We start from the raw sequence: 26,238 nt of genomic DNA on the forward strand, positions 1-26,238 counted from the left end.
ATGTCTGAGGACCTTGTCATGGTTGGTAGCTTTGACTACCAAGTGGAAAACGCCCCCTTCTCCTACCCCTCCCCACTTCTTTGCCTCCCCCTACACTTGAGAATCCTACTTGGTACCCCAAGCTGACCTGAAGCTCACAGTGAATTCTTGAATTTACAGTCCTCTTGCTTATGCCTCCTGAGTGCTGAGTGTTCCTGTCTCTTCCTGCGTTTCCCTGATTGCCAATGAGGTTGAACAGTACAGATGATTCAGACCAGACTCGCAGAAATGGCAGATAATCAGAGTCAGCAGGGTATTTGAAGAGACAGGAAGGACCGGGCAGATATGAAGAACCAAATAAAATAAAGGAAATTCATATTCATTATTATTGGCTTTTAGAGACACTATCTCACTCTGTAGCCCAGGTTGACATTGAACTCATGGTAATCCTCCTGTCTCAAGCCTTTAAATACTGGAATTACTGAAATGAGCCACCATGCTTGCAATATTTTTTTATGACCTTCCCACTTTAAGGGTGCTGAGGACTGAACCCCAAAGCAGGTGCTATACCACAGAGCTACAACCCCAGGCTCTCAGAAATTAACATGTAAGTGCCTAGTTTACATAGTATACTATAGCTAAGGACAAAATTAGTAAACAAGAGTTTTCTGAAGAAATCAATATGGAAGATGGAAGAGATGAAGATTTAGAAATGGAAGAAAGATAGAGGGTTAGAGAAGAGAGTCAAATTGGCAAATATTTTAGGCCTTGTGGCCATATGGTCTCTATATAACTACTAGTTGTGCAATAATGGTGTGGAAGAGTCACAGATGATGTTGAAATGGTAGCTGTGGCTTTGTGCCAATAAAACTTTATTTCCAAAACCAGGCAGTTCTCCCTCATCTTGGCCATGTGCTATAATTTGCCAGCACCTAGAAAATATCCTGATAAATTTGAAGGCACAATGCTCAAAAATTGAACTTCAATCATATATATATATATATATATATATATATATATATATAATCTCAAGGGACAGGTTAAATTTGTCCATTAACACAGCATAATTGAAACTGCAAACAGCCAAGGCCAAGTAAGTTCAAAGAAGCCCCACTCCATAGATTGCTTTGAGGACAATAGTGACAGCTGTTTTCTTTCTTTTTGTTTTGCTTTTATTTTGTTTTTTGTTTTTGTTTTTGTTTTTTTGAGACAGGGTCTCTCTGTATAGCCCTGGCTGTCCTGGAACTCACTATGTAGACCAGGCTGACCTCTAACTCAGAGGGATATGCTTGTCTGGAGTGCTGGGATCAAAGGTGTATGCCACCACACCCAGCTGGCAGCTATTTTCTTAAAAATTGGAAGACAGTGAAAATAATTGCTAACTCAGAATTCTGTCATCAGTAAAAATCTTTGCATGAATGTGGGTAGGGTAAAACCCAGATGAAAACAGATTTCTAACCATAAGACCCCCCCCCACAAATGCAAACACCAAAGAAACTTCTACAGGACATAGTGCAAGAAGAAAAATGACTTAAGGAAAAGGTCTAAAATTCCAGAAGAAATGATAAGCTGAAGAAATGGTTAGCGCAGTGCTAAATCTATAAACATTGATAGTCCAGACAGTAAAAATAGTATCTAGTGTGGTGGGACAAAAAAAAAATGAAGCTGTAATTGATGGTAAAGACAATAAAGATAACAATGTCTAGGGTGTCAGGATAAAAAATGAAGTTGTAATTACAGTCCTAATAGCTATGGTATATAAACAGGAAGGTGAGTCATTGGCGTTTTAAGTGTTGGGAGATCCTTGTATAACCCAGGAGGAGTTTGAAGATGCTATCAGTTCCAGGCTTTTAGATGAGAGCTGGAGAGATGGCTCAGCAGGTGAGCACTTGCCCAGCAAATCTAACAGTCAGAGTTTGATCCCCAGGACCCAGTGAAGGTAGAAGAGAACTGACTCCCAGGAGTTGTCCTCCAACCACCACACAACATGCTGTGGCACATGCATGCCCCTCCCCCCACTAATATAAATAAAAATTTTGTAAATGCTTTAAAAAAATCCAGATTAAAACTGTGCCTTCCAAGCTAGTAAAGGGAAAGGAAACACAAATGAAGACTATAATATATATATATATTATATAAAGTTTAATATATATATTAAACTTTGAGGCTGGAGAGATGGCTCAGCAGTTAAGAGCACTTGCTGCTCTTGTAGAAGACTCGGGTCCAGTTCCTGGCACTCACACTGTAGCTTGCAGTCATCTGTAGCTCCAGTTCCAGAGGATCAACTTCTGTCCTCCACAGGCAGTGCAGGTATGTGGTGTATAGACACACAGGCAGGCAAAACCCTCACACATATAAAAAAAAATGCTAAGGCTCTGATCCAAAAGAAAAACAATTATAACCATTTCTGGGGTAGCTGCTATGTTAGTCCCTTTAATCACTGATATGTATAATGTCATGTAATATATATAATAATGCAATGAGCATTAAACACAATAGCATCTATTACTATACTGAAACCAAGACTTTGAACTCATTGATTTTAGAAGGAATTAAGTGGGCATGAGTATATTCCTGCCTAAAAGTTTGCAGCATGATCAGAAGTCAGTGGGGCGAGAGCAAAATATGCCTCTCTGCTGAGGAACTTGGTAATGGTGAGCCAAGTGCTTTTCTACAGAAATAAGCCAAATGATGCTTGGCGCATGCCAGCACTCCTCACGTTATGTGACCACTGACTGGTGGATGTTGGTGGGGAACTTATCCAAAATCAGAGCATGGATTACAATCCAGGTCATTAGAATTCAACAAAAATTCCTTTCCTTCTATCACATGGAATATAGTTTTTCTCACCTTCTGACTGAAGTAGGTGCCTACTGGCTCCAGACCCAACAAATGAAATGGACTAGTCAGTCAGCCACAAGGCTGAGGATGTACTCCAAGAGTAAAGCCCATGTGTAGCATGCTTGAGACGCTGGGTTTGATTGCCAGCACCACCGAACAATAGCACCAACTTACCTACCCCACATGGACATGCCCTGTGCGTGTGTGCATGCACATTTTCCATGCTCAAACTTGGGAGCCAGAGACTTTAACTATACCAAGATCAAACAGGCAGTGATGCTGGCTCAGGGCCAGCTGTACACAGACTGCCCATGTCCTTGTCCACTTCACAATACTGTGAAGGGACTGGTACCTGGGAGAGAGTCTCCATGCCTAGAAGATATCTCAAAGGCAAGATTGTTGGGGGAGACGTGGCTTTTTGCCAGCCTCGGATGTGGATCCTGGGTCTGTTCGTTTCTATGTGTCCGTAGAAAATTGCCTAACAGTCTTCTCTTTATAATACTGAAGTGGTAGTGCCCTCTTTCCTGAGGCTGTTGTGGATCCAGTGAGATAATGTAGGAGGAGCTTAAAAACCTAGAGACTCTCTGCCGTGGGGCAGGAAGGCCTCGCTTGCCCTTGCCCTAATTAGGTCTGTGTACTCTGAGGACAAGGTGGTGTGACTTTGGAAGTGAGAACAGATGATGCCTGACTCTTTCCTCCTGCCCCTTCAGAAGGTGATGGGTCACTTTTTTTTCTTTCTTTCTTTTCTTTTTTTTTTTTTTTTTTTTTGAGACAGGGTTTCTCTGTGTAGCCCTGGCTGTCCTGGAACTCTCTCTGTAGATCAAGTTGGCCTTGAACTCAAAGCTCCTCCTGCCTCTGTGGGCATTAAAGGCATGGGCCACCACCGCTTGTGATTGGTCACCCTCTTGCCCAGCATCATTGCCTCCCACCCTCCTTGTATTTAGAAAGCTCTGTCTGTCCTTATCCTGCCCTGCCCCCTGCCCCCTGCCCCCAGCCCCCAAGGCTGGGTCACCCAGCCTCACCAGGTTACGGCTATGCTGTTTACCAAGCCCCGGGTCTCCCAGGCCTGAGCATGTCAGAGGCCACTGTCTATAGTGACTGTCCTTTGTAGCTCTTGCCTTTTACCTCTATGACCATGGTGAGCCCATGCCCTGAACTGAGTTCTACGATACCCATGTATACAACATGCCCTCAACAGTGTTGCGGCTCTTGTATTTGCTTTCTTTCCTTCGTGTGTGTGTGTGTGTGTGTGTGTGTGTGTGTGTGTGTGTGTGTGTGTGTGTTTAAAGCATGAAATTTACCCTTTTCACTTGCATTAAGTACAGTCACTCTGTTGGGCAACCATTAACTACCATCCATCCCCAGAAATTTTCATCCACTCAACTGTTCCTACTGAACAATGGCCGCACCTTCTCCCTCACCCCAACCCTTGGTAATCGGCACTCTCCTTCCTGTCTCTATTCTAGGTCCCTCGTAAGAATAGAATCTGCAGTGCTTGTCCTTTTGTGTCTGGCTTATTTCGCTTAGTATTGTGGTTCTGAGACTCTGTATTGTAATGTGTCAGAGTTTCCTTCCTTGAATAACAGAATAACAGTTCTATTGTGTGAGTGTGCAGTGCGTTGTGCTTACCCGTTCCTCGGCAACAGGGCTCTGGCCAAACACAATCTGCAGTAATTTAGAAGCAGGAAACTAGGAGCCTGCTCTTGCAGATGGTGAGGGTAGGTGTAAAACCTAAGTTTCACCAACCAGAAATCCCTTTTCTTCCCCCCACCTCCCCCCCTTTTTTTCTAGACAGGGAGGTTCTCAAATAGCTATGACTATCCTGGAATTCACTCTGTAGATCAGGCTGGCCTTGAACTCACAGAGATCCACCTTTGTCTCCCAAGTGCTGGGATTAAAGGTGAACTCCACTATGCCTGGCTCCAGAAATCTCTTTTCAACAAAGTGCATGACATCCCATAGGCTCCAGAGGGCTACTTACAGAGAAGTGGTTTCCTGGGCCCCTAACATTGATCTAGCCTGCCTGTCCCAGGGAACATGTATGCTGGCAGCCCAGGGATCATGTTTTCTAGAGTCTAGGGACTCTACTGCAACCTTTTCTCTTTGCCTTTAAAGACATCTGGAGGATTTTGTTTTTATTTTCTCCCCACTTCTTCCCCTTGTCTTCCCCTTCTCCATGCCACCGGAATCCCTGTGTGCACACTGTAACCACAGGCTCTCTTTGGATGTTGTGTTTTGGCCCCTTCATTTAGACTTCTCCACCCTGGGAGTTCCCCTAAGAAAGAAAGCCTTCTCACTTCCTTTCCCTGACTCTTCCTCTGCAGCTCTCCCTTTCACACCCCCCACCCAGGGCATCAGTAGCTGCATATCTCACAATCCGTACCCGTAAGGTGTCCACAGCCAGTGATGACGATGACACACACCGACATCACATGGACACTCAGCATGCCTCACAGCCACCTCTGGGAGGAAGTCAGAGAAACATGTACTAATCCTCTGAGCTCTCCAGGGCAGGAATACCCCAGATCCAGTATACCATCTAAAATCACCCTTTTCATATGTGGCACTCCCCTTCTCTCTTTCTGCCTCCTGCTCTCCACTCTCTCGCATGTGTATCTGTGGGGAGGCAGTGTTCCCAGTACTGGCCCTGGAACAAGAGCCTCACACATGCTGGACAAGTGCTCTACCACTGAGCTACATCCCTGATGCCCTTTGTTTGTTTGAGATCAGATCTCATGTAGCCCAGGTGGCCTTGAACTCTGAATCCTGTTTCCACCTCCCAAGTGCTCAGCTAAGCGGCAATACCATGCCTTGCTTTTCTATTTATCTTGAGATAGGCTCTCACTCAGTTTGACCAGGGATGTGCTTGAAATGTCAGCCGGTTGTATAAGATCCTGGTCCCAGTCCCACCTCCAATTGGTTTTAAACTTCCTCTACAACCCAACCCAAGTAACTACTTGGCTTTCAAAACTCACTGACATTGGTATTTGTGACACTCTTTTAAAATAGAGTGGATGTTCTGCTTACTCAGTCTCCAAGTACGTGGGATTAGGGACCTGTGCCCCGAGGCCTGGCTCCCTCTGCTTTCTTGTTAGGACCATGGAGCATCTGCTGTATCTCAGCTGCTTCTGGATTCTTCCTGTGGGTGTGTGGCTGCTTGTATGGTCACTTTGCCATTGAGATCCACATGTAATTAAAATCTGCCCTTTCTGAAAAGATTGTCACAAAGACCAGCTGGCAGAGTGCTTTAAAACATGGGAAGGGATTGCTCAGTACCTTTTCTACCTCTGTCTTGCTAACACCGGTTAACAAATGGCAGACAGATTCCTCAGATAGTTGCAAAAGTTAGAGATCTGGGAGGAGTCTGAAGACAGGGAATTCCAGTGTCTTCCTGATATGTGCATGGAGCCCAGGGTCAGAGCCAGGATGGGGAGCATGGAAACAAGGCTGCCAGAGAAGCTAGGAACCTTGGGCAGAAGGACAGGCATTCACTTCTGTTATCCAGTAGTTTCTTACTGTAGTCCTTCATCTCATGTCCATGAGCCTTCATACCCAAAGAAGACAACCTTTAAAACACTCCAGCGTCGTTTTGTTTTGTGAGACAGGGTTTCTCTGTGGCTTTGGAGGCTGTCCTGGAACTAGCTCTTGTAGACCAGGCTGGTCTCCAACTCACAGAGATCCGCCTGCCTCTGCCTCCCGAGGGCTGGGATTAAAGGCGTGAGCCACCACCGCCCGGCTTACACTTCAGCTTCTATATAGTGAATTTCCTTGTTTTGAGGGTGGTCTGTATAACCCAGGCTAGCCTCAAAAACATGACCCTCCTGCCTCAGCCTCCTGGATGTAGATTACTTTGTGATCTGCATTGTTCAGGAAAGGATAAGACAGATTGGGAAAGACTGTCATGGATCTGAGCTCTGGCAGTAGCATGGTAGCAGTGGCAGCCCTAGGCTCCTGTGCAGAGGTCTTGGGCTTGGAGGCTGATGACCCTGATGCTTTGGCATCCTAAGTGCTGCTTCCAGTATATCTTTGGTCACACTGGATTGGCTGCTGGTTTTCACTTAATTGCTTAAGGTCTGGTAGGTCCAAAGAATGACCCAGGTCAAGAGTTAAGAATGGCTGTTAGACTTCTTTGTAAAGATTCCAGAAAGATGAATATAGCCCAGGATACAAAGCTTATCTGGAAAAAAAAAAAAACTTAGTGTAGATTTTGTGTCCCAGTCACCTCCTTACTTGGAACTTGTGTGCATGGCACACCTTACACAACTGTAGGTGGTATCCAGGTTTAAGAAGCAGAACGGTCCCCTTTGCTCAGGGTATAGGGCTGAGCCCATAAGGGGAGGCCCAGGCTATGAATGAGTTCCCCTTCATGAAGCCTGACTGCCACAAGTAACATGCTCCCAGAGGTGCTAGATACATGTGAGTGAACAGGTAAAGACACATAGTGCTAGCCTTCAGCCCATGCCTAATACAGACTACTCTGCCAGCCTCCTCTGCCTCTACCTTGCTTTTACATCCAGACTGTGCATCGTGCTTGTTCAATGCCTGCGCCCCATGCTTGACTCACAATCTGTGTAAAGCCACGAGGTTTATATTAGTTTCCCCGAAGTTCTCTACAAAGCTGGGATTCTGGGAGTTGTGTGATGCTGTAGTTCGATGGTTCTCAACCTTCCTGATGCTGTGACCCCTTAGTACACAGCTCCTTATGTTGTCATGACCCCTAACCATACAATTATTTACATTGCTACTTCTTAGCTGTAATTTTGCTACTGTTATGAATCATAATGTAAATATCTGATATGCAGATGGTCTTAGGTGACCCCTTTGAAAATACTATTCAACCCACAAAGGGGTCATGACCCACAGGTTGAGAACCACTTCTCTGGTTGGTTGGGAAAGCAAGGATCTGTTTCCAGAAAAGGTCAGGAACTTCCTGGTGCATTTGCCACTGGTGAATTGTGTTTTGTTGAACTCTTGGCTGTGGTCATCTGAGGACAGCCCCTGTGTCCTGTGGTACCCAAGTCACTGTTTTGGAAGGTGATGGAACCCTCAGCAACTCCATGTCTTTGTCACCTCTCCAGGAGGAGGCAAGCTGAAATGAGCTCTATTGTTCTTGTTTGAAGGGAAATCTCAGAAACAGCAGTTTCCCATGCCCTAAAAGGGAATTCCTTGGCCAGGTGGCTGCATTCAGCTGACAGCTCCCGTTGGGGGACATGGTAGCAGGCTGGCACTTGGCACACACCCATCCTATTCTTTTGCATTGAGAGTCAAAAGGTGAAGAAGCATCCAGGAGGCTTGGAAAGACCATGTGTTAATGCCATATGGGGTGGGAAGACCTTAAGTTGGGGGCACTGTGCCTTCATGCACGGTTTTGGGCTGTTGGCCTCGCTTGTCTTCCCCAGGTCCAGGCTCTCCCGAGGCAGCTCAGCTCTCTGCCTTTAGGCTTGGATGAGAAGCGCTCATCTTCTGGGCCTTCTGAAGTGATCTCCTACCAGGACCTTCTACCTCTTGCTCCAAGGAAAATCGCGACTGTCGAGGCTGCACACAGTTTTTGTTCTGTGTCCTGTAACCTTCTCCTCCGTCTGCACACACTCTCCCCTCTTGAAACTATTCCCATAGGAAGAAAAAGGCAGTTCCCCTCCTACCCCTCTTTTGGGCCAAATCTCTATTTGTCCTCCTGGAAACCATAGCAACCTGGCCTCAGAGGCCACTTGTACCATCTTAGAAGCTAGTATTTCAGACCTATGAGTGCTCTAGCACTTATTTCTTTTCCCAAAAGGCCACAAAGCCTCTGATTTTTCAGATCTGCTAAAAGGAGAAAGTTTCCAAAAACTAACCAAACAATCTCCACCAGCTGTTGGCCGTTCTTTCTCTGGGTAGGTTTATAATGGGAGCAAAATTCTCTGTGGAGTCAAGAATGTGGGTACAGGCGGTGTTCAATGGGGGGTCTGGAAGCCATCTCTGCCATGTAGTCTATGCCTTTTTTTTTTTTTTTTTTTTTTTTTTTTTTTTTTTTTTTTTTGCAGGGGGGACTTTCCCTTGTCAAACTGCCTTAGTTACCCCAGAGCCTGTGTTGGAGATGCTTACACCAGCTCTTCTTCTCCCTGACATGTTTGTCTTTCTTGCTGCGGGCTACCTTTTAAAGCTCCAAGTTGGGGATACAGCCGAGCTGCAATGATTAAGGAGGAACCCAGTGGGAGAATTCCACAGCCTTAGACGGCAAAGTTTCTCCCAGCCTGCTGCCTGCATGCCCTGGGTCTGCCCCCTTCTCTCCCTCGCCCCCGCCCTCAGGAGAGTCCTCTGAGGCTGGCTGGGGAGGGGGGAGGGGGAGGAGAGAGGAGGCTGGGCGTCCTTAGCTTCTCTTTGGGCCGGCAGGCCGCTCACAGGGATAGGGAGGCACAAGCTTTCCCAACACCTAAAAGGGTTGTTCCCTGGTGATGAAAATCTTACTAATTCCAAACAGCTGGCCGGGGAATGTGAGGCTGGAGAAGCCTGAGGAAAGCTCACTCCAGCAAACCCCAGCAAATGTTCAACAGACCATGTGAGATACCTATGGGAGTTTTAGAAGCTTGGCTAAGGGAGGGTGATACTCCGGTTCCTCTCTGAATCCTTGCATAGTGATGGGAGACCCTCCATCTGTTCCTTACCCAAGTTCCATAGGGACAGCGGGAGCCATCTTATAGTGTGCAGTTGGATAGCAAAAGCCTACCATCCTCAGGGCTTCCTTGGGATCCTTGAGAGCAGTCATCTTGGATTGTGTCATCCATCCTTCCAGTGTTCCAGCCCCTTCCACCATCAGCCAGTGCACTCCCTATTTCACGGTTGGCAGAGCACACAAAATTCTAACTTTGGGTTTTAATCCGCAGGGATATCTCTCTCTTCTTTGTCTTTCCCTGTTAGTGTTCCTGACTCATCAGTCCTTAATGGTGACAGCTTGCTTCTGCTTCAAGCAGTCAGAGTAGCTGACCTGGCCCGGCTCACCGATGGATTTGGAGAATGCAGAGTAGGCATAGAGTCCCACCCTCTGTGACTCCCGTGCTGCAGAGAGCCCCGTGTTGGTGCCAGTGATGGGGTCCCTACAGTACCTCTTGCCTCTCAGAATATCTCTGCTGCATTTACTGCCTTTGTGGACTGGCCTGGGGATGGTTGGGCTCAGAGATTATCCAGGTGTGGAGAATTAAGTTCTGCACAGCTAGACTGTCCTAGGAGATGTATAAAAAGAAAGGATAAAACACCAAAATAGACAGATGAGGTGGTGCTGTACCTAGATAAGGAAGAATAGAGTCCAGGCTTTGGAATGATGTGTAATTAGAGTGATGCTAGATATCCCCTGCCCCGTGATTTCTGATAACTTGGTATTTCTTAAATAAAACAATTTGGAAGACATCTTTTCTCCCCTTTTCACTCCCACCCCTACCCACAGTTCTCCCCGGTTCTTCTTGGAGATGTTACAGTGCTCTGGGGAATACTGGATGTCGTGGGTGTGGGAACTCCGTGTCAAATGAGTTACATTCCCTTCCCTTTTCACCAGAGAGTGGGTGATTCTTGTGCTGATGGCCCACATGTCCCCTGCATCCAAATCCCGGAGGCAAGGGAGTGGTGCCTCCAATCCATTCGGTCTGCCAAGGTCAGGACATTTAAAGGGGACATGGGCCAGTGTAGCAGGCACGATGCTGGGGCTTACGATGACTGACTCTCTGGAGATATGGTACCCTACCCTCTTCCAGGACCTGTCTACTCCTCCTTACCTTGGAAGTGATGTTCCACAGGATCACTCTTATTCATGACTTCCACACCGTGAACCAAGCACTAGGCTGCGCCTGGGATACAGAAGCAATATAACCTTTCGGCTCACTTGGAAGATGGTCTCTCTGCTGAGAGACCATCAACAGTGACCAGCTGTGGCTGAGTCTGCCCTTTGTCTCATTCGACAATGAACTCTGTGTCCATCACCATGGGGCTGAGAGCCTTTTTGGCACAGGTGTTCTTTACAGTCCGTGGTTTTGGAAGCTCATTCCACCCTGGGATTCCGAGACAGGTCGATGTCAGCATCTGTTTTGTTTTATGAGTGCCTGAGTCGTGTCCACCCACCTCAGACCCAGGAGACACATGCTGGTTTCCCAGAGTGTGAGCGGTCACAGTGGCTGCCTTCTAGCCGACTTATGCTCAGCTGTCCAGAGCAATACTCCACTCCTGCCACCCCTGCCCGCCTCACATCTTCCCCGCACCCTCCTACCCTCCAGGAATTGGGAAGCTGATGACAGCTGGCTTGACATGCTTAGAAACTCTGTCCGCTCTGCTCTTTTGACCTCAAGGTGCTGCCAAGATTGATATGTGTCCCAAGTTCTGATTTTTGTAATGCCATTTTATCAGCTAACAGGGGCTGTCAGTCAGACTTTGACCTCTCCAGAGGCAGAAGAAGGGGGCTTCCCTCCAGGGGATTGCCATCCTCCACTGACCCCTCCTGCCCTGCCCTCTCTTCTCCCTCTGGGGCTTGTTTTTTGTGTCGTTTCCCAGCCATGGTGGCATCCCAAAGGGTTCCAGTCAGTGATCTTTCAATATGGAGGCAACTGGAACAGTCTAGGATTTGTACCGTCATCACCTGTCCTCATTGTGTTTTGATCTAGTTAATGTGTCTAACAGCAATGGACGTGTCTTCCTGCTAATAAGAGTGTATCAGTCAGAAAGGAGCTGGGATAAGGTGGAGAAAGGGATGCTAAGATCCTGAAATAAGTCAATCTCTCTCTCTCCCTCTCCCTCTCCTTCTCCTTTGTTTCTTTGTGATACTGAGAGTTGAACATAGGGCCTATCTACCACTGAGCTGTTTCTCCAACCAGCGGTATCTTTTATATTCTAACCAATGTCCTCTGGAAGGTGACTCTCATCTCCACCATTAAGTGACTACAGAATGTTTAACAAAGTCAGCACACACTTTCATCATAGATCTGTGTATGTGTGCATGTATGTGTGTGCGTACATTTACCCAATAACTAGTGAACTCTCTCTTGCTCCTCTTGAGCTACCTCTGACCCATGGCCCCTTCCTTCCTTCTTCCCTCCCTCCCTCCTTCCCTCCCTCTCTATCTCCCTCCCTCTCTATCTCCATCTCTATCTCTATCTTGCTTTCTCATTATTTATTTTATTTTGGAGTGGGAGACTGGACAAGGCAGAGAGCTGTAGTGCTTAGAAAGGTATTCTAATGAGCCTGATTTCTGGTCACTCCCTGCCTCTGCCAAAGATCTCCCTCCATGCTCGGTGGCCAGAGACTCAAGTGTCTAAGCAGAAATTGAGCTGTTTTAATCCCCTGTAGCATTTGAACTTACATGCTCAGTAGTATGGCTGGGTCCTTAACACCTCTACTAATATCTTAGATGTGTTGTGTAGGGTTACACACACACACATATACACACCCTGGAGATGACAAGTAGAGGAATGTGTGTCCCCCCTCAGAGGTACCCGAAGAGGTTGTTCTCTGAAAAACCTCCAGCCACATGTGACCAGGTTCCATGCCAGATGACCCTGCTGCCCTGGAGAGGTCTTCAGTGTCTTCATCCCCAGTGACAGGACATGGGAGACTGAGAAATGCTGTGACTGGGGACAAAAACAAAGGGGCTTTGTCTTTCTCAGTGGTAGAAGTTTATAGAAAGGGGACAAGAACCTGGAATTTGCCCTTCTCCCTGATGAGCTGGGGCTGAGGTAAGGCACACTGTGTCTGGAAGCCAGGCATTCCCTTCTTAGGGCCCTAAACTCTCACTTTGAGTTTCCCCTTCCCAGCTCCAGGCACATGCTTTGTTTACTGACTCTATTCTTTTTGTCCTGAGAAAGTTGTGGTCCCCTCCCCCATTTTTCTTTCTCTCTCTCTCTCTTTCTTTCTTTCTTTCTTTCTTTCTTTCTTTCTTTTTCTTTCTTTCTTTCTTCCTTTTTTCAGGCCATTCTAGGGGGTTGGGAAAGGAAAACTTTCAAAGTAAAATAATAAAAAACATACCACTCTGCCATTTCAGGCACATAAATAGCTTCACCGTAGCCAGGCTACACACTCTCTTTGCCATAGCAACCTAAAACGAGTGTTTATAACAGCCTGTCAGCCAGCCTGGAAAACAGCAGCTGCTGCCCCCACCAGCACGCTGAGGCCCTTGGCCTGAGAGCTGTGGGCAAGCTCCTGGATAGGTGTCATGGAGACAGTGGGCCTGGCCCTCAGGCAGGGGCCCTTGATGGGATGGGGTAGGGGTGAGATGGGGGAGGGGAGGGTGCTGTTTTGCCCTCACCTGTGTGTTCTCACCTATCCCTCCTCTCCTGTAGAGATAGACAGAAAGCAGGAGTGCCAGGGTTCAGTGCTACCTGAGCTCAGGTTCTCTTAAATAACCCAGGTTCCTGCTGTAACCTACAAAAAGAGGCAGTTCTCCTTGAAAAGCTCACAGGTCTCTTCGATGAAGAAAAAAAAAGACACCAGCATCCAAAGAGCACTGGAGGAGGGAGAGGACAAGAGCAGAGAGGTGGCATGGCCTTGTCGTCCCCTGTCAGCCTGGAGCTACTACGGTGTTCTGACTGCCTGAGGCTTCCAAAGCCTTGTGTCCCTTAGGTGCTGCCGATCCACATGGGTGGATGGTGCGGAAGCATCAGAACCCCTGAGGGTCTCTCAGCTGCTACCCTGACCAACAATTCAGCTTCGCTAACTAGTTGTTAGAGATCCGGGGCAGTGGTGGTGCATTCCTTTAATCCCAGCACTTTTAGACAGAAGCAGGTGGATCTCTGGGTTCGAGGCCAACCTGGCCTACAGAGCCAGTTCCAGGACAGCCAGGGATACACAGAGAAACTTTATCTCTTAAACAAAAGCAAAAAAAAAAAAAAGAAAGAAAAAGAAAGAAAGAAAGGAAGGAAGTAGGAAGAGAAGGAAATAAAGAAAGGAAAATGGAAAGAAAGAAAGAATGAAAGAGGGAAAGAGGAAAAACGAAATGCCCACTCCCAGGCTGGCTTCAGTCCTGATCTGAAAGCTGGTAGAGGGTCAGCTCCCAGGAGTCCTGGTGTCCCTCCCATACCCCAAACCACCTTTGGCCTCTCTCTCCTGACTCCTGTCTCCCCCTCCTCCTTCTTTCCCTCCTTTCTGTTTTTCAAGACAGGGTCTTTCCATGTAGCCACAAACTCATGGTGATTCTCCTGCTTCATGCACTTAAGTACTGGGGTAATAGATGTATGCCACCACACCCAGTTTAGTCTTTCTGGGGTTTTGTTGTTTGTTTGTTTGTTTGTTTTCTTTTCTTTTTTCTTTTTTTTCTTTTTTTCTTTTTTTTTTTTTTGGTTTTTCGAGACAGGGTTTCTCTGTGTAGCTTTGGAGCCTATCCTGGCACTCTCTGAGACCAGGCTGGCCTCAAACTCACAGAGATCCGCCTGCCTCTGCCTCCTGAGTGCTGGGATTAAAGGCGTGCGCCACCAACGCCCGGCTGTTTGTTTTCTTAATAAGCATCTTTTTTTTAGAAAGCTGACCTCACTCCTTGGCCAGTGTCTTCCAGGAACTAGTTGGGCTGAGAGAAATCCAGGAAGACCAGGGTGGTGAAAGCTCTTTGTCTATGTGGAGGTGGGACTCGTGGGACTGAAGGGGGTAAATGGATGGCCACCGTGTGATCCTCTAGGGAGTGTCTACATGACTCGGCAATCTCACTTCGATGTCTTTGCTGTGGAGACCTTAGACACACAGCAGCTGCCCTGGTACTCCTCTGTGGTAGATAGGGGAGACATCACTTGGGAGCATGCAGGCCCATACTCCCACAGCCAAGAGAGATTGACCCTCTACTTCTCTCCTCTAACAGGTCAGATTCTGATGAAATTTGTTTCTAAAAATAGCCCCAGACGAAATCCAGCTGGTAAAGAGCCCCTTTGTTCCCTTGGAACCAATGTGTGGAAAAACCACAGCAGCCCCAGGAAAGGCAATCTATGTCATCCAAGAACGTATATATACTGAATGGTTAATGTCACTGCCCTTGAGCGCTGAGTGTGGCCCAGCAGCTTCCTGCCTCTGTTCTGAGGAGTGAGAAGCAAGCACTCCAGATGACTGTTTTCCCAGGCACCTCTCATGACCAGGGGGCAGGGGCATCGAGGCTGCCTGTTCCCCAGATGCTAGATCTCCGAGATCAGCAGTTCTCAACCTGTGGGTCAAATATCAGATATCCTGCATATCAGGTATTTACACTACGTTTCATAACAATAGGAAAACCACAGTTATGAAGTAACAAAGAAATAATGTTATTGTTAGGGGTTAACATAACCTGAGGAACTGTATTAAAGAGTTGCAGAATTAGGAAGGTTGAGAACCACTGTCTCTCCTGCCCAAAATCCACTCTCAACCTCCTTAACCAACAGAACATTATGCTTTTTCCTCTACATACCCCAAGACACACACACACACACACACACACACACACACACACACACACACACACGGGGTGGGGGGAGGGAGGGAGGAGAGAGAGAGAGAGAGAGAGAGAGAGAGAGAGAGAGAGAGAGAGAGAGAGAGAGAGAGAGTTATCCAGTTACAAGAAGATGAAGATGACCTGGGCCAGTGTATCCCAAATGATTTGGAAGAGAGTACCTTCCCATAGCTCTGGGTCCCAGGGAATTGCCTTTTCATGTCCTGCTAATATTAGTGCTATTATAGGATGGAGCTGGGAATGGAGGTAGGGCTGTGACATTGCCCTGGAAGGAAGACACATTCCTATTCCCACATGCTGATTCCCTGCCCATGCCACAGAGCTCCTGTTACCATCTAATGTATCCTGAAGTCTCTGACACAGGCTGGATCTGAGGAGCAGGCCATCAACCATGGATCAACTCATGGTATCGCTACAGGCTACCTCTTTGCTGCCTCCCACAGACCTGATGAGGTTTGCTATGGCTGTTATGGCATCCCCAGATGACACAGTCATTCCACAATTGAAAGGTCTTTGGCATTGTGTTGTATTTTCTTTTCCTTCTTTTGGATGGGTGCTGTTTTCGAGACATTGTGTCATTCTGTAGCCCATCCTGGCCTCAAACTCATAGTGATCCTCCTGCCTCAGCTGCTCAAGTGCTAGGAATTACAGATGGAATCCACCATGCTTGATAGTGTGGTTTATAGTTTTGGCCCTTGGGGTAAATTGAGGTGGACTATTTAATCTGTGGATTCATGGCCCACTGCTAGCATCAGTCCATGTGAGGCCCCTTTCTGCTCAATCTCTCCCCAGTTTCTGTTTCTCTTCTCAGCCTGTGGGCAACATTCTAATGGTCTAAGATATCTTTTTGTACAGTTAAGTCCCTTAAAGTGTATAGAATTGTTTTGGGGTGCATGCCTTTTAACTCTTGTAAAAAGCTATGTAACTATTAGCCTCTTCCACCAATCATAAGGTTTTTGTATTGCCAGTATAGTTAATGTGTGCATCTAATGTGTTTCTGGTGAAAGGTCACATTCTGAGCTACCTAGCTCGTGTGTTTTAGCTATCCATTACTGACTGCTTCCCAGGTGACTTCCAACTCCCTGTCACAACAGACGGCATGCCGGGGAAGTCATTGTGCTTGCCCTCTTTCAGGTCCTGTTTGAGAACTTCCTTATGTGGTACACCCAGGCTTAGTTTGCTGAGTCCTCCATACCCTCACACCATGCTTGATAGTGATTCTAAGAGTGTCCCCCAAGTGCTGTCCACTTGCCCTAACGCAAAAGCTCCTGGCCCAGAGAAAAGGACAGAACAGGGTAGGACATGAAAGTCCCCTGTCCTGAGCAGCCCCAGTAGAATGACCCATGTCATTTATTATCCTAGACAACCCTGTCTGCAGCACTGCACCAGCCTGAAGCCTGACTCCAAGCACGCTGTCCCTTTTCTCCATGTCCAAGCAAGCTGTGTTGCCTGTACCCCATCCAGTTTCAGAGCCATAGGAGGATCGGGGGACAGGTTCCTTCCATCAGAGGTGACCTCCACTGTCACCTGCACAGGCACTTGCCCCTTGCCCTGATGTTCCGGGGACGAATGCCTTCTTCAGTACTCCAGGAGAGCCTCGGGGAGTAAGGGGTTTTGTGGACAGAACTGAAGGACAGATGACCAGACAGGCTGTTGTGACTTAGGTCATAGGTTTTCTCCTTATTTGGGGGTACTTACTGATGAGCCTCATGACACTCACCTTATCAGGAAGTGTGGGGTGGCATGCTTCTCAGGTGCACCCGGAAGCAAGTCTGAGTGATCACATGAAGTAATGTGATTTCTGCCCCCAGGAAGAAAAGATGAGACTTCAGTCTTCTAGCCTATCATCCGCTAGGATGGAGAACATGCCTAGTCCAGAACGCTTCCCTCTGAGTGACTGACTATCCTGACCTGACAGAGGTAATGCCTCCCTGGCTTGAAGACTCTAAGGCTCACAGAGTCTTCTTTGGCAAGCTCAGCAGTTACCAAGAGCTCACATTCTCGAGATCTCACATTTCCCTTGGTGCAGCAGGGCTTTAGTAGAAAGAACCCACTGAAACTTGAGGTCTCCATCACACACTGCTCCTTGGGCTCTGTAACCATGGCTGGATAACTGACCTGCCATGTATGTCTCTGCCTCTCCTGGAGCAGTTTGGTACCATTCTGCCTTCTAATCGCCTGTAACCTCTTCTGTGGGTTGTCTCTGTGAGAGGAAGACTTTCTCCCTCATGAACCTGATGAGAGGCTTGAAGTAAGGAGTCTAGACTTAGACGGTCCTTTCTTACTCTCTTGAGACCCAGGACCATAGATGCTAATGACTATTGTTGGTGGCTGAACCCAGCTCATGATATTGTTAAGGAAGCTTCCCTAGAATTTTCTTTTCCTGGAGAGGAAGATGAAGAGGTTCATGGAGCAATTGTCCTTCTGCTTAAAGGACAAGGAAACAAAAGTTCACTCAGATCAAGTGAGGTTTTCTCCCATTGCTTGAATGCCTTGTGCTGAACACTGAGCACCAACATGTTGAAATGCTCCTTTATTAAGTCAAGAGTCCCATTCCTTTATTGCTTCCCTAGCAGGATATGCTGTGTGGGGCTGGTTCTCCTCCCAATTCAAGGTCCTAAGGTGGCTAAGTGACTCACCAAAAGTGACTGGGAAAGAAGCAGGTGTGTGTATGTGTGTGTGTTTCTGAATGTGCTCCTAGTGTATTCAGTAATAAACATATCAGCTGAGTGCCACTATATACAAGTTCTCTCCTAGGCAATGGGGAGCAAGCAGTGAGTAAAATGGGTAAAAGAATCCCTGGCTTCACAGAGTAACCACTGTATGGTCAGGGACAGGAAAAATAAAAACCTTCTGTCAAGAGTACTGGCTCACACCTGTAATGCCAGCACTTGAGAGACAACAGTGGAGGATCATGAGTTTACAGCCAGGCTGGACTGTGAATCTCAGCCTGGGCTCTATTGTAAGACAGTCTTTTAAAAAGAGGCTGGAGAGATGGCTCAGAAGCTGAGAGCACTGGCTGCTTTTCTAGAGGACTCACGTTCTGTTCCCAGCACAAGCATGTCGGCTCAAAAACATATACAACTTAACTTCCAGGGCATCTGACACCCTTGTCTAGTCTCCTTGGGTATCTTCTAGGATGCAAGTGGTGCACAGACATGCAGGCAGGCAAAATATCCATATATATAAAATAATAAAATGAAAATTTTAAATTAAACAAAGTAAAATCTGCTGGGTAATGGTGGTGCACATCTTTAATCCCAGCACTTGGGATTAAAGGCATATCTCTGAGTTTGAGGCCATCCTGGTCTACAGAGCAAGTTCCAGAACAATCAGAGAAACCCTGTCTCAAATAAGAGAAGGGGGGGGAGGGAATAAAATCTGATTCCCAGCTCCATACAGGCGCGAGTGTACACACACTCATGCATATACACACACACAATAAACACAGTATGAAATTAACAAAAATAATAACAAAATTGGGTAATTATGACAGCATAGTTATGTGAATGCATGCTCCCTTTCTTGTACCATCCTCAATTCTCCATTCTACAGGATTTGAATAGGAAGGGACTGCTAGTGTTGGCCTTGTTCCTATTCCAGTCTGAGCAAGGGAGTTAGACCCACTGCCTCACGCCCTTTTCCGACCATGTTTCCCAGGATTCCCTGCTTGCTTAACTTACTGTAAGTCAGAGTATTGAGAAGTTTGACAGGGCATGCTAACTGATGGAAGGGTGTAACAACCTCCATCCCAGAGGAACCTGCCTGAAGCAGGGTTGGTTGGAATCAGCAGGGGGCTTTGATCAAGTCAGTTTCTGAAGAAAATAATTGATAAAAGGAACCAAGTCCTTATCTGATGACTCGAGTTTTGTTCACCTCCTGGAAGCAAGAATGGCATCTGTTTATTACCCAACCAATTGGAGTGCCTTGCCAGCCCCTGGCAGCGTAACCCAATTACAGGATGGGTATTTAACATGTGCCCGCCATATTTGGGTGCTACATTTAGTGAGAGCCCCTCACACTGGAGAGGCTGACACGTAGGGCTCAGCTCAGTCTCTGTGTCACCTTCAGCCCCTCTCATCCTTACTTACACTTAGCTATGCCCACACACTCAGCCTGTATGTGCTCCAGGTAACATCTTTCTCACTGAGGGAGAAATGCCAGCCTCTCTCTGATGTGTCTCTATACTAACATGAGACCCTCTGGTGTTGCTTCCTCACACTGATGACTGTTAGGGCCTGTGCACTGGCTGAACTTAATCTCTCCCTCATTGGAGGAATTTGAACACTCATAGCCTTCAGACTTACTATCTTCCTTCCTCAGAGGTCCATCTGCCCTTTATAGGAAGAAAATGATTCCACCATGTATCATAAACTGTCAGAACATTTTAGTCTTTCGTTACCATGGAAAGCTGCTCGGAGGACTTAGCCCTAAGACCAAGATCTGGTGTCAGATAATGGCCATAGTTTGCCAGATTTTCATACCACCGAAGGCTGAATGTTTTAAAGGGCCTTTTATCAGCCTGTCTTTCTGGTTTGTAAATGTCTGTGTATAGGGAAGAGTGTGGCACATAGGAGTGGATGGTGTGTGGACAAGCCATCCTCCTGCCCCCTTGGATCTAGATTCATTTTCTGATTCTTCTCTCATCTTACAGGTAAAGCCAGACTAAAGCATCCTATAATCAGTTATTGCCTGGGGGTAGTAGCCTTTTATAAGCAAGTTTCTTAAGATAGTTTGTGTGCTTTGGTTTGGAAGAAGAGAGACTTAAAGATGGTGTTTCTGAGATAAATTCTCTACCCTACCAGTTGACAGGCCCACCCAGGGCCTCCCATGAGTCTGGCCTCTCAGCTTAGGCCTCAGCTATCAGTTCCGTTCAGACACCAACTGTCATTTAAACCCTTGTGCTGGAGAGTACCTTGCAGATTCTGGATCCTCATGGCTGTTCTAATTGTTTCTTTTTGTCTTTTTTTGCATCTCTATTCCAGAGACCTAGCTGTCATCATTATCCAGGGAGCCCTCCTCTTTCTCCTGAAGACACTCGCTGCTCTATCATCGAAGTTGCTGGTTGTTGCTAAGGTTGCCTCCATGGTAACATGCTTATCCTGTTTACACTTTTATATGGACAAGTAGTCTAAGCTAGGAACCTATCTACTCTGGACAATTATTTCCATCATCACCCAGAGGACACCAATCAGCGTGACACCAAGTCCATCTTCTACTAAGTTCCCCCAACTTCTTCCTCCTCTCACTAGTAGACTTGATACAGAAGAAAGGATCTAGGCTTTGTGTTGCTACTCTGAAGTTGGTTGCACAAGATATTGTCAATTTATCCCCTATTTGGGCCCCAAGAGAAAAAAGAAGCGGGAAGAAACGGGGAAGAGAAAGCAAGAGACACTGATCAGTTGGAGGGAAATTCTACATCTTCTCTGTTTGAGAGTCTGGTAACCGCAGGCAAAATGACGCACCCATCAACACACAACGTGCGAAGCAGCTCGGTACCTGAGAACTATGAAGGGGAGTTTGGCTGCACGTTAATGGACCTGAGAAAGCTCATGGAGCTTCGTTCAGCTGATGCAGTCGCCCAGATCAATTCCCACTATGGAGGTGTACAGGATATCTGCGCCAGACTGAAAACCTCCCCTGTAGAAGGTAAAGTCCACTTCAAGGGCCGGGGATTGGAGGACAGTGACTAGGATTTTGAAGTGTTATTTCCCAGCTTCTAGGGAAGGTACATTTCTGGAGACCCAATGGGTTGGTTTTCATTTTGTGGGAAAAGTACTGTCATCTAAAGTGCTAGGAGGAGGGAGGCCTCGAAGAGCTGTTTCTTCCCCTGATGTGTTTAAGAACTATGATTCTCTAAAGTGTTCTTTCCTCCTGTTTTTATAGCAGTCTATACTTATTTGTGATTTAGATATACTTACCGGTATATAATTAATCCCCCCATTCTATCAGTCTTTGATTACAGAAGAACTTAAAATAGAATTCTTCCTCACACTGGTCTGAAAGTTCAATGGCTGAGAAAGGACTACAGGAAGTAGTATTCCAGCCATCTGAGTACCTTATTGCACACAGTTAGAAATGGGATGGAATATCATAAGCGTGTCTTTGGATCAATCTTGTCGTTACTGATTTTTTTAATACCCTGTCTGATAAAATTTTTCTCCATATAGGGACCAAACCCAGGGCTTTGCACAAGTCCCCCCACCACAAAGCTGTAGCCTCGGCCCTCTTTTTTACTTTTAAGACAGATTCTTACTACATTGCCCAGGCTAGACCTGAGCTCACTCTGTAGTGTAGGCTTTGAGTTCACGATTCTTCTGCCTCAGTCTCCAAAGTAGATGGGATCGCAGGCCTGGTATATATCTCATAAGCTTTGAGTTCAGATGTTTGAAATAATGTTTATACCTAACCCATACGGTTGTTAAGATTAAATAGTACTGTGTATGTGTGTTTGTGTGTGCATGTGAAAACTGATAATAGGTGTTTAATAAATTAAACAGAGCTTGTGTGCCTGGAGATTTTGCTGGAATATGAGTGTCCATAAGTTTCATAGAATCATAATCTCTAATATGGCTACGGTATGTGTGACTGCAGATGCTGTCTGTCTCCCATGCTCCCTGTCACCTCAGAGGCTAAAGATGGCAGTGCTTGGTTGCCTTCGAGCAGCCCCCCTGGGCCTTCTAGCTTGTGTCTAATACTACCTTCTGAACCCTGTCCACTTCCTGCCAGCTAAACCTTTTTGTTTGTTTTCATTTTTATTGATTTGTTGAAACAAGTCTTGATTTGAAACCCAGGATGGTCTTGAATTCACACCCATTATCCTGCTTCAGCCTCCCAAGTGCTGGCATTTACAGGCATGCACTGCCACACCCACCATCACCTCCTGGTTCTTCTTTCTCTGAGACAGTATCACTGTCACCAAGGCTGACCTGGAGCCTGTGAACCTACTGCTTCAGTCTTTCTAAGTGCCAGGCATGCACCACCAAGCCTGAGCTTCTTTTTCAGTGACTGTTACAGCAGTGTGGGCTCTAAGGAGAGGATGTACCTAGTGCTTTCCTGAGACATTCAGGTTTTACTTTAAAGACACACATCAGAACTGATGCTGGGTCTCTCTGTTTGCCTCCTTTAATTGTTCAGGTCAGATATTTCTTTCACAAAGTGGGACTCGGGAATCCAGTGGGCTAGCACCCGGGGGCTCCTCAAGGCAGGATTAAGACTTTCCTTTTCTCTAATACTTTTCACGGAGCTATGACAATTTGCTGTCCAAAAAAAAATTATCAGAAGGCCACTCTCACATGCCTCTCAGCCTCACGCAGTTTTGTCACCTGTGGGAGGCTCCTGCAGATTAATAATGGGAATAAAGATAAGAGAGTGAGTTCGAATTCTAGTCAGAAACCAAGATGAAATAAGTTTGAGTAGATCAGAGTGGGGGAGCATTTGCCTGAAGTTCTGGTTGCTCCGAAGCTAAGAGGATCTATCTCATGAGCCTGGGGGTTTGAGGCTAGCTTGGCTCCTGGGGTGGGGGGAGGGGGGCTGTGGTGGTAGTGGTGAGAGAAATAAGAGTGTGACACTTTTTCTTTATTTTTTGTACTTTTTTGCTTGGATTAACAGCATGTCTAGTTTCAACTTTTGAAATTGAGCTAATAAGGAGGCTTAAGGGAACTTGGGATTTTTGACACTAATGTGTCTTTGTTAGCCTCAATTTATATAATCCTAGAGACAGACATAACTTAGGTTTTTTATTATTTTTTTCTTACTTTTAATTGATTGAGTTTGTTGTTTGACCAGCATTTAATTTTAATATTCTCTGTGTAAGCTAAAGGGTTTTAATGACCCAACTGAGGTCTTTGTACAAGTAGAGCAGTTTCTATTTTCTGGCTCACAAGCCTATTAATGTTCTGTTGCCTCTTGTACAGAAGTGCAGAGAACTTAAAGTTGGTGGTGTATGTGGGTGAATGAATTTATGTGCATCATGTATGCTGGTGCCAGAACATGCTCAAAGTTTGTGTCATGGGTCCCCTGGAACTAGAGTGTCTTAGTTTAGGTTTCTATTGCTGGGAAGAGACACCATGACCACTGCAACTCTTATAAAGGAAAGCATCTAATTGGGGCTGGCTTACAGGTTCAGAGATTTAGTCCAGTATCATCATGATGGGAAACATGGCAGTGTGTGGGCAGACATGGTGCTGGAGAAGGAGTGGAGAGTTCTACGTCTTGATCTGCAGGCAGCCACAAAAGAATTGTGTGCCCGGGGGTGGGCCTAGGCCCTATCCCAAAGGATATGATAGACTCTGGTGACGCCCTATGGAAGGCCTCACCATCCAGGGGGAGCAGAAGGGATATGTGATAGGTAGGGTTTTAGTTGGGGGCGGGGAGGGGGGTAAGGGAGGGAGAGGGAACTGGGATTGTCATGTGAAACAATCTTGTTTCTAATTCAAATTAAAAAATCTGCAAAAAAAAAAAAAAAAAGAATTGTGTGCCACTGAGCCTGGGCATCTGAGACCTTAAAGCCCTCCCCCACAGTGACCACTTTCTCCAACAAAGCCGCACCTACTCCAAAAGAGCCATACCTCCTAATAGTGCCACTCCCTATGGGACAGGCAGTCAAACACGTGAGTCTATGGGGCCCTTCCTGTTCAAACCACCACATATAGTTACATGTAATTGTGGCATGTGGTACTGGAAACTGAACCCAGATCCCCTGCAAGAGCAGTAAGTTCTTTTAATTGCTGAGCCATCTTCCCAGCCTCTGGTTTTGCATTTTAATAATGTCTGATAAAATGTGGGATTAGGACCAATGCACATGCTAAAAATGTTCCTGCATTGTGTTAATGTGTTGGACTAGCAGTTGCTCCTCAGTCTGGAGTAGATTAGAATAAGGAGGACCTAGGGTGGGGGTTGGAGGATTGGTGCTGGACAACCTCAGCATTCAACAGTGACTGGCAACAAAATTGAGAGAGTGACCAGAAAAGAGAAAAGACATTTAGAGTAGTAAGACAGGGCAGGGAATGTTGCTTGAGTTTCTTGTCCCACCAAGTCGTACTGCCGCTTCAGCCCCAAATAAACACACAGAGACGCTATATTAATTATTAAACTGTTAGCCAATGGCAAGGGCTTCTTATTGGCTAGCTCTCTTTTAATTATTAACCCATAACTACTAATCTATGTATTTCTGCATGGCCTTATCTTACCAGAGAATGCCTGGCAAATTCTGACTTCCTGGTCTCTACATGGCATCTCTTTGAGGTCTCCCTCTGCCTATCTTTCCCAGAATTCTCCTCGTCTCCTAGTCCTGCCTATCTTCCTGCCTCTATTGGCCAAACAGTGTTTTATTCATCAACCAATAAGAGACACATGTATACAGAAGGACATCCCCCATCGAGGGGAGATATGGAAAAAGCTACAGGTTCCAGTCTAAATTTATTTATTTGATGTTCAGAGTTTTGTTTGCATATTGTTTATATGCACCATGAGCAAACCTGTTGCCTATAGAATTCAAATTGAACATCAGATCCCCTAAAGCTGGAGTTACAGATGGTTGTAAGCCACCATGCGGGTCCTGGGGGCCAAACCCAGGTCCTTTGGAAAGAGCAGTCAGTGCTAGCCATCACTCCAGTCCCAAGTTATCTGTCTTAATGGCTTAGTATAAACAAAAGCTAAGACACAGACAGGGCTAGGAGTTAATAGGACGCTTTGTCAATGCGAGCTTGCGGGTAGAGGGACTCAGCATTTTCCATCAATGGAGGAATCCTTTTCATTTTCTTGCTTGTTTCCCAGTTCCAATTTCCTTCTTTAAAAAAAAAAGTTTATATTGTATTATTAATTATATCTAATAATGGACTTCATTACAACATTTTCATACGTGAGCACAATGCATTTTGATCATATTCACCATCACCCATCTCACTCCCACTGATGACTTGTCATCCCAACTCTTCCCCTTTTACTTTGTTGTTGTCATGTATTCTTCCTCCTCTTCTTCTAATGACCCATTGAATTCCACTAGAGTCCTGTTAACAAGTAAAAGGTTATTTACAGTTGCATGGGTACCTTACCAGTGGTATACCCCTTGGCTGAGGAGTCTCTTTTCTCCCTCCAGAAATCATTAACTGCCTGCAGACCCTCAGGGAGGTCTGGGCCTCCTGAGCCCCTCCCCCATTCCAATTCTTCCTTGACAGAGCCTCATTGTGTCATTCAGTCTAGCTTCAAATTTTCAACCCTAATTCCTCCAACCCCCCCCCCTTTGTTTTCTCATCTTCTCTCTCTCTCTGCTCCATTTCCAGAAATCTCTCCAAGTCCCACAGAGCAGAGCAGCTCAGGAGACTAGAGCTAGAAGAGATCCCTTATCCTCTGAGCTGCCCCCTCCCGTCCCAGGGCTTCCTGAGGAGGAGACATTTGGTTAGTCTGGAGTGATGGAATGAGGATCCCGTGGTCTTGAGGACGAGGGGAGGCATGTTCTCAGCCTCAGCGATCCTTAGTGTGGAAGGAGGATCCTGGGTGAGAGACTCTTTGGACTAGATAGAAGGTTGTATGTTTTCTTCTTCATAAGCACTTTACTGGGGTTACTGGGTTACTGCCAGGTAGACTGGCAGACAAGAGGGTCAGAAAAGGGAGCTTTAAATGAACTATAAGTCACTGACACAGGGCTTCTTTCAAATGGCTAAAGACAATCTCTGTGGAATTTGGATGTGGATAAGTGTTGGTTGGACTTGTATCTCATATTCCATCTCTAGCCTTCCATAGCATTCCTCCCCTACAGGATTAGGCATGGCCGCACAGCAATTAGGGTCCTCTGATATGCCTCCAACAACACGTAACAGCTAGTACCTACTCTGTAGATAACCTCTCATTGGTGACCATGACAGTACATGTTGTCCCTCCTCCCCCAGAGCTCACAAGTCAATAGCAGTTGCATACAGAATGCTGTTTGAAGGAAGAACAGTGTTGTGGGGGGGGCGCACAGCACAGGGACTAAGATGAAGGGCTGATAGAGAAGAAAG

The 26,238-nt window shown here is 46.3% G+C and overlaps 1 protein-coding gene across 4 annotated transcripts in view; it reads left to right on the forward strand.

The window, feature by feature from the left end:
• Atp2b4 (ATPase plasma membrane Ca2+ transporting 4) overlaps window positions 1-26,238 on the forward strand; it is a 97,246-nt gene that overhangs the window by 23,561 nt on the left and 47,447 nt on the right. For 3 of the 4 annotated variants that reach the window (XM_027417581.2, XM_027417578.2, XM_027417576.2), the window contains exon 2: window positions 20,224-20,887. In XM_027417581.2, the coding sequence (XP_027273382.1) occupies window positions 20,695-20,887 (193 nt within the window). In that variant the 5' untranslated portion in view covers window positions 20,224-20,694. Of the gene's footprint in view, window positions 1-17,049; window positions 17,159-20,223; window positions 20,888-26,238 lie in introns of all 4 variants that reach the window. The other variant, XM_027417577.2, reaches the window with a different exon arrangement.

This window comes from Cricetulus griseus, chromosome 5, assembly GCF_003668045.3.
Source record: "Cricetulus griseus strain 17A/GY chromosome 5, alternate assembly CriGri-PICRH-1.0, whole genome shotgun sequence".
In the NCBI taxonomy this organism is placed as follows: domain Eukaryota; kingdom Metazoa; phylum Chordata; class Mammalia; order Rodentia; family Cricetidae; genus Cricetulus; species Cricetulus griseus.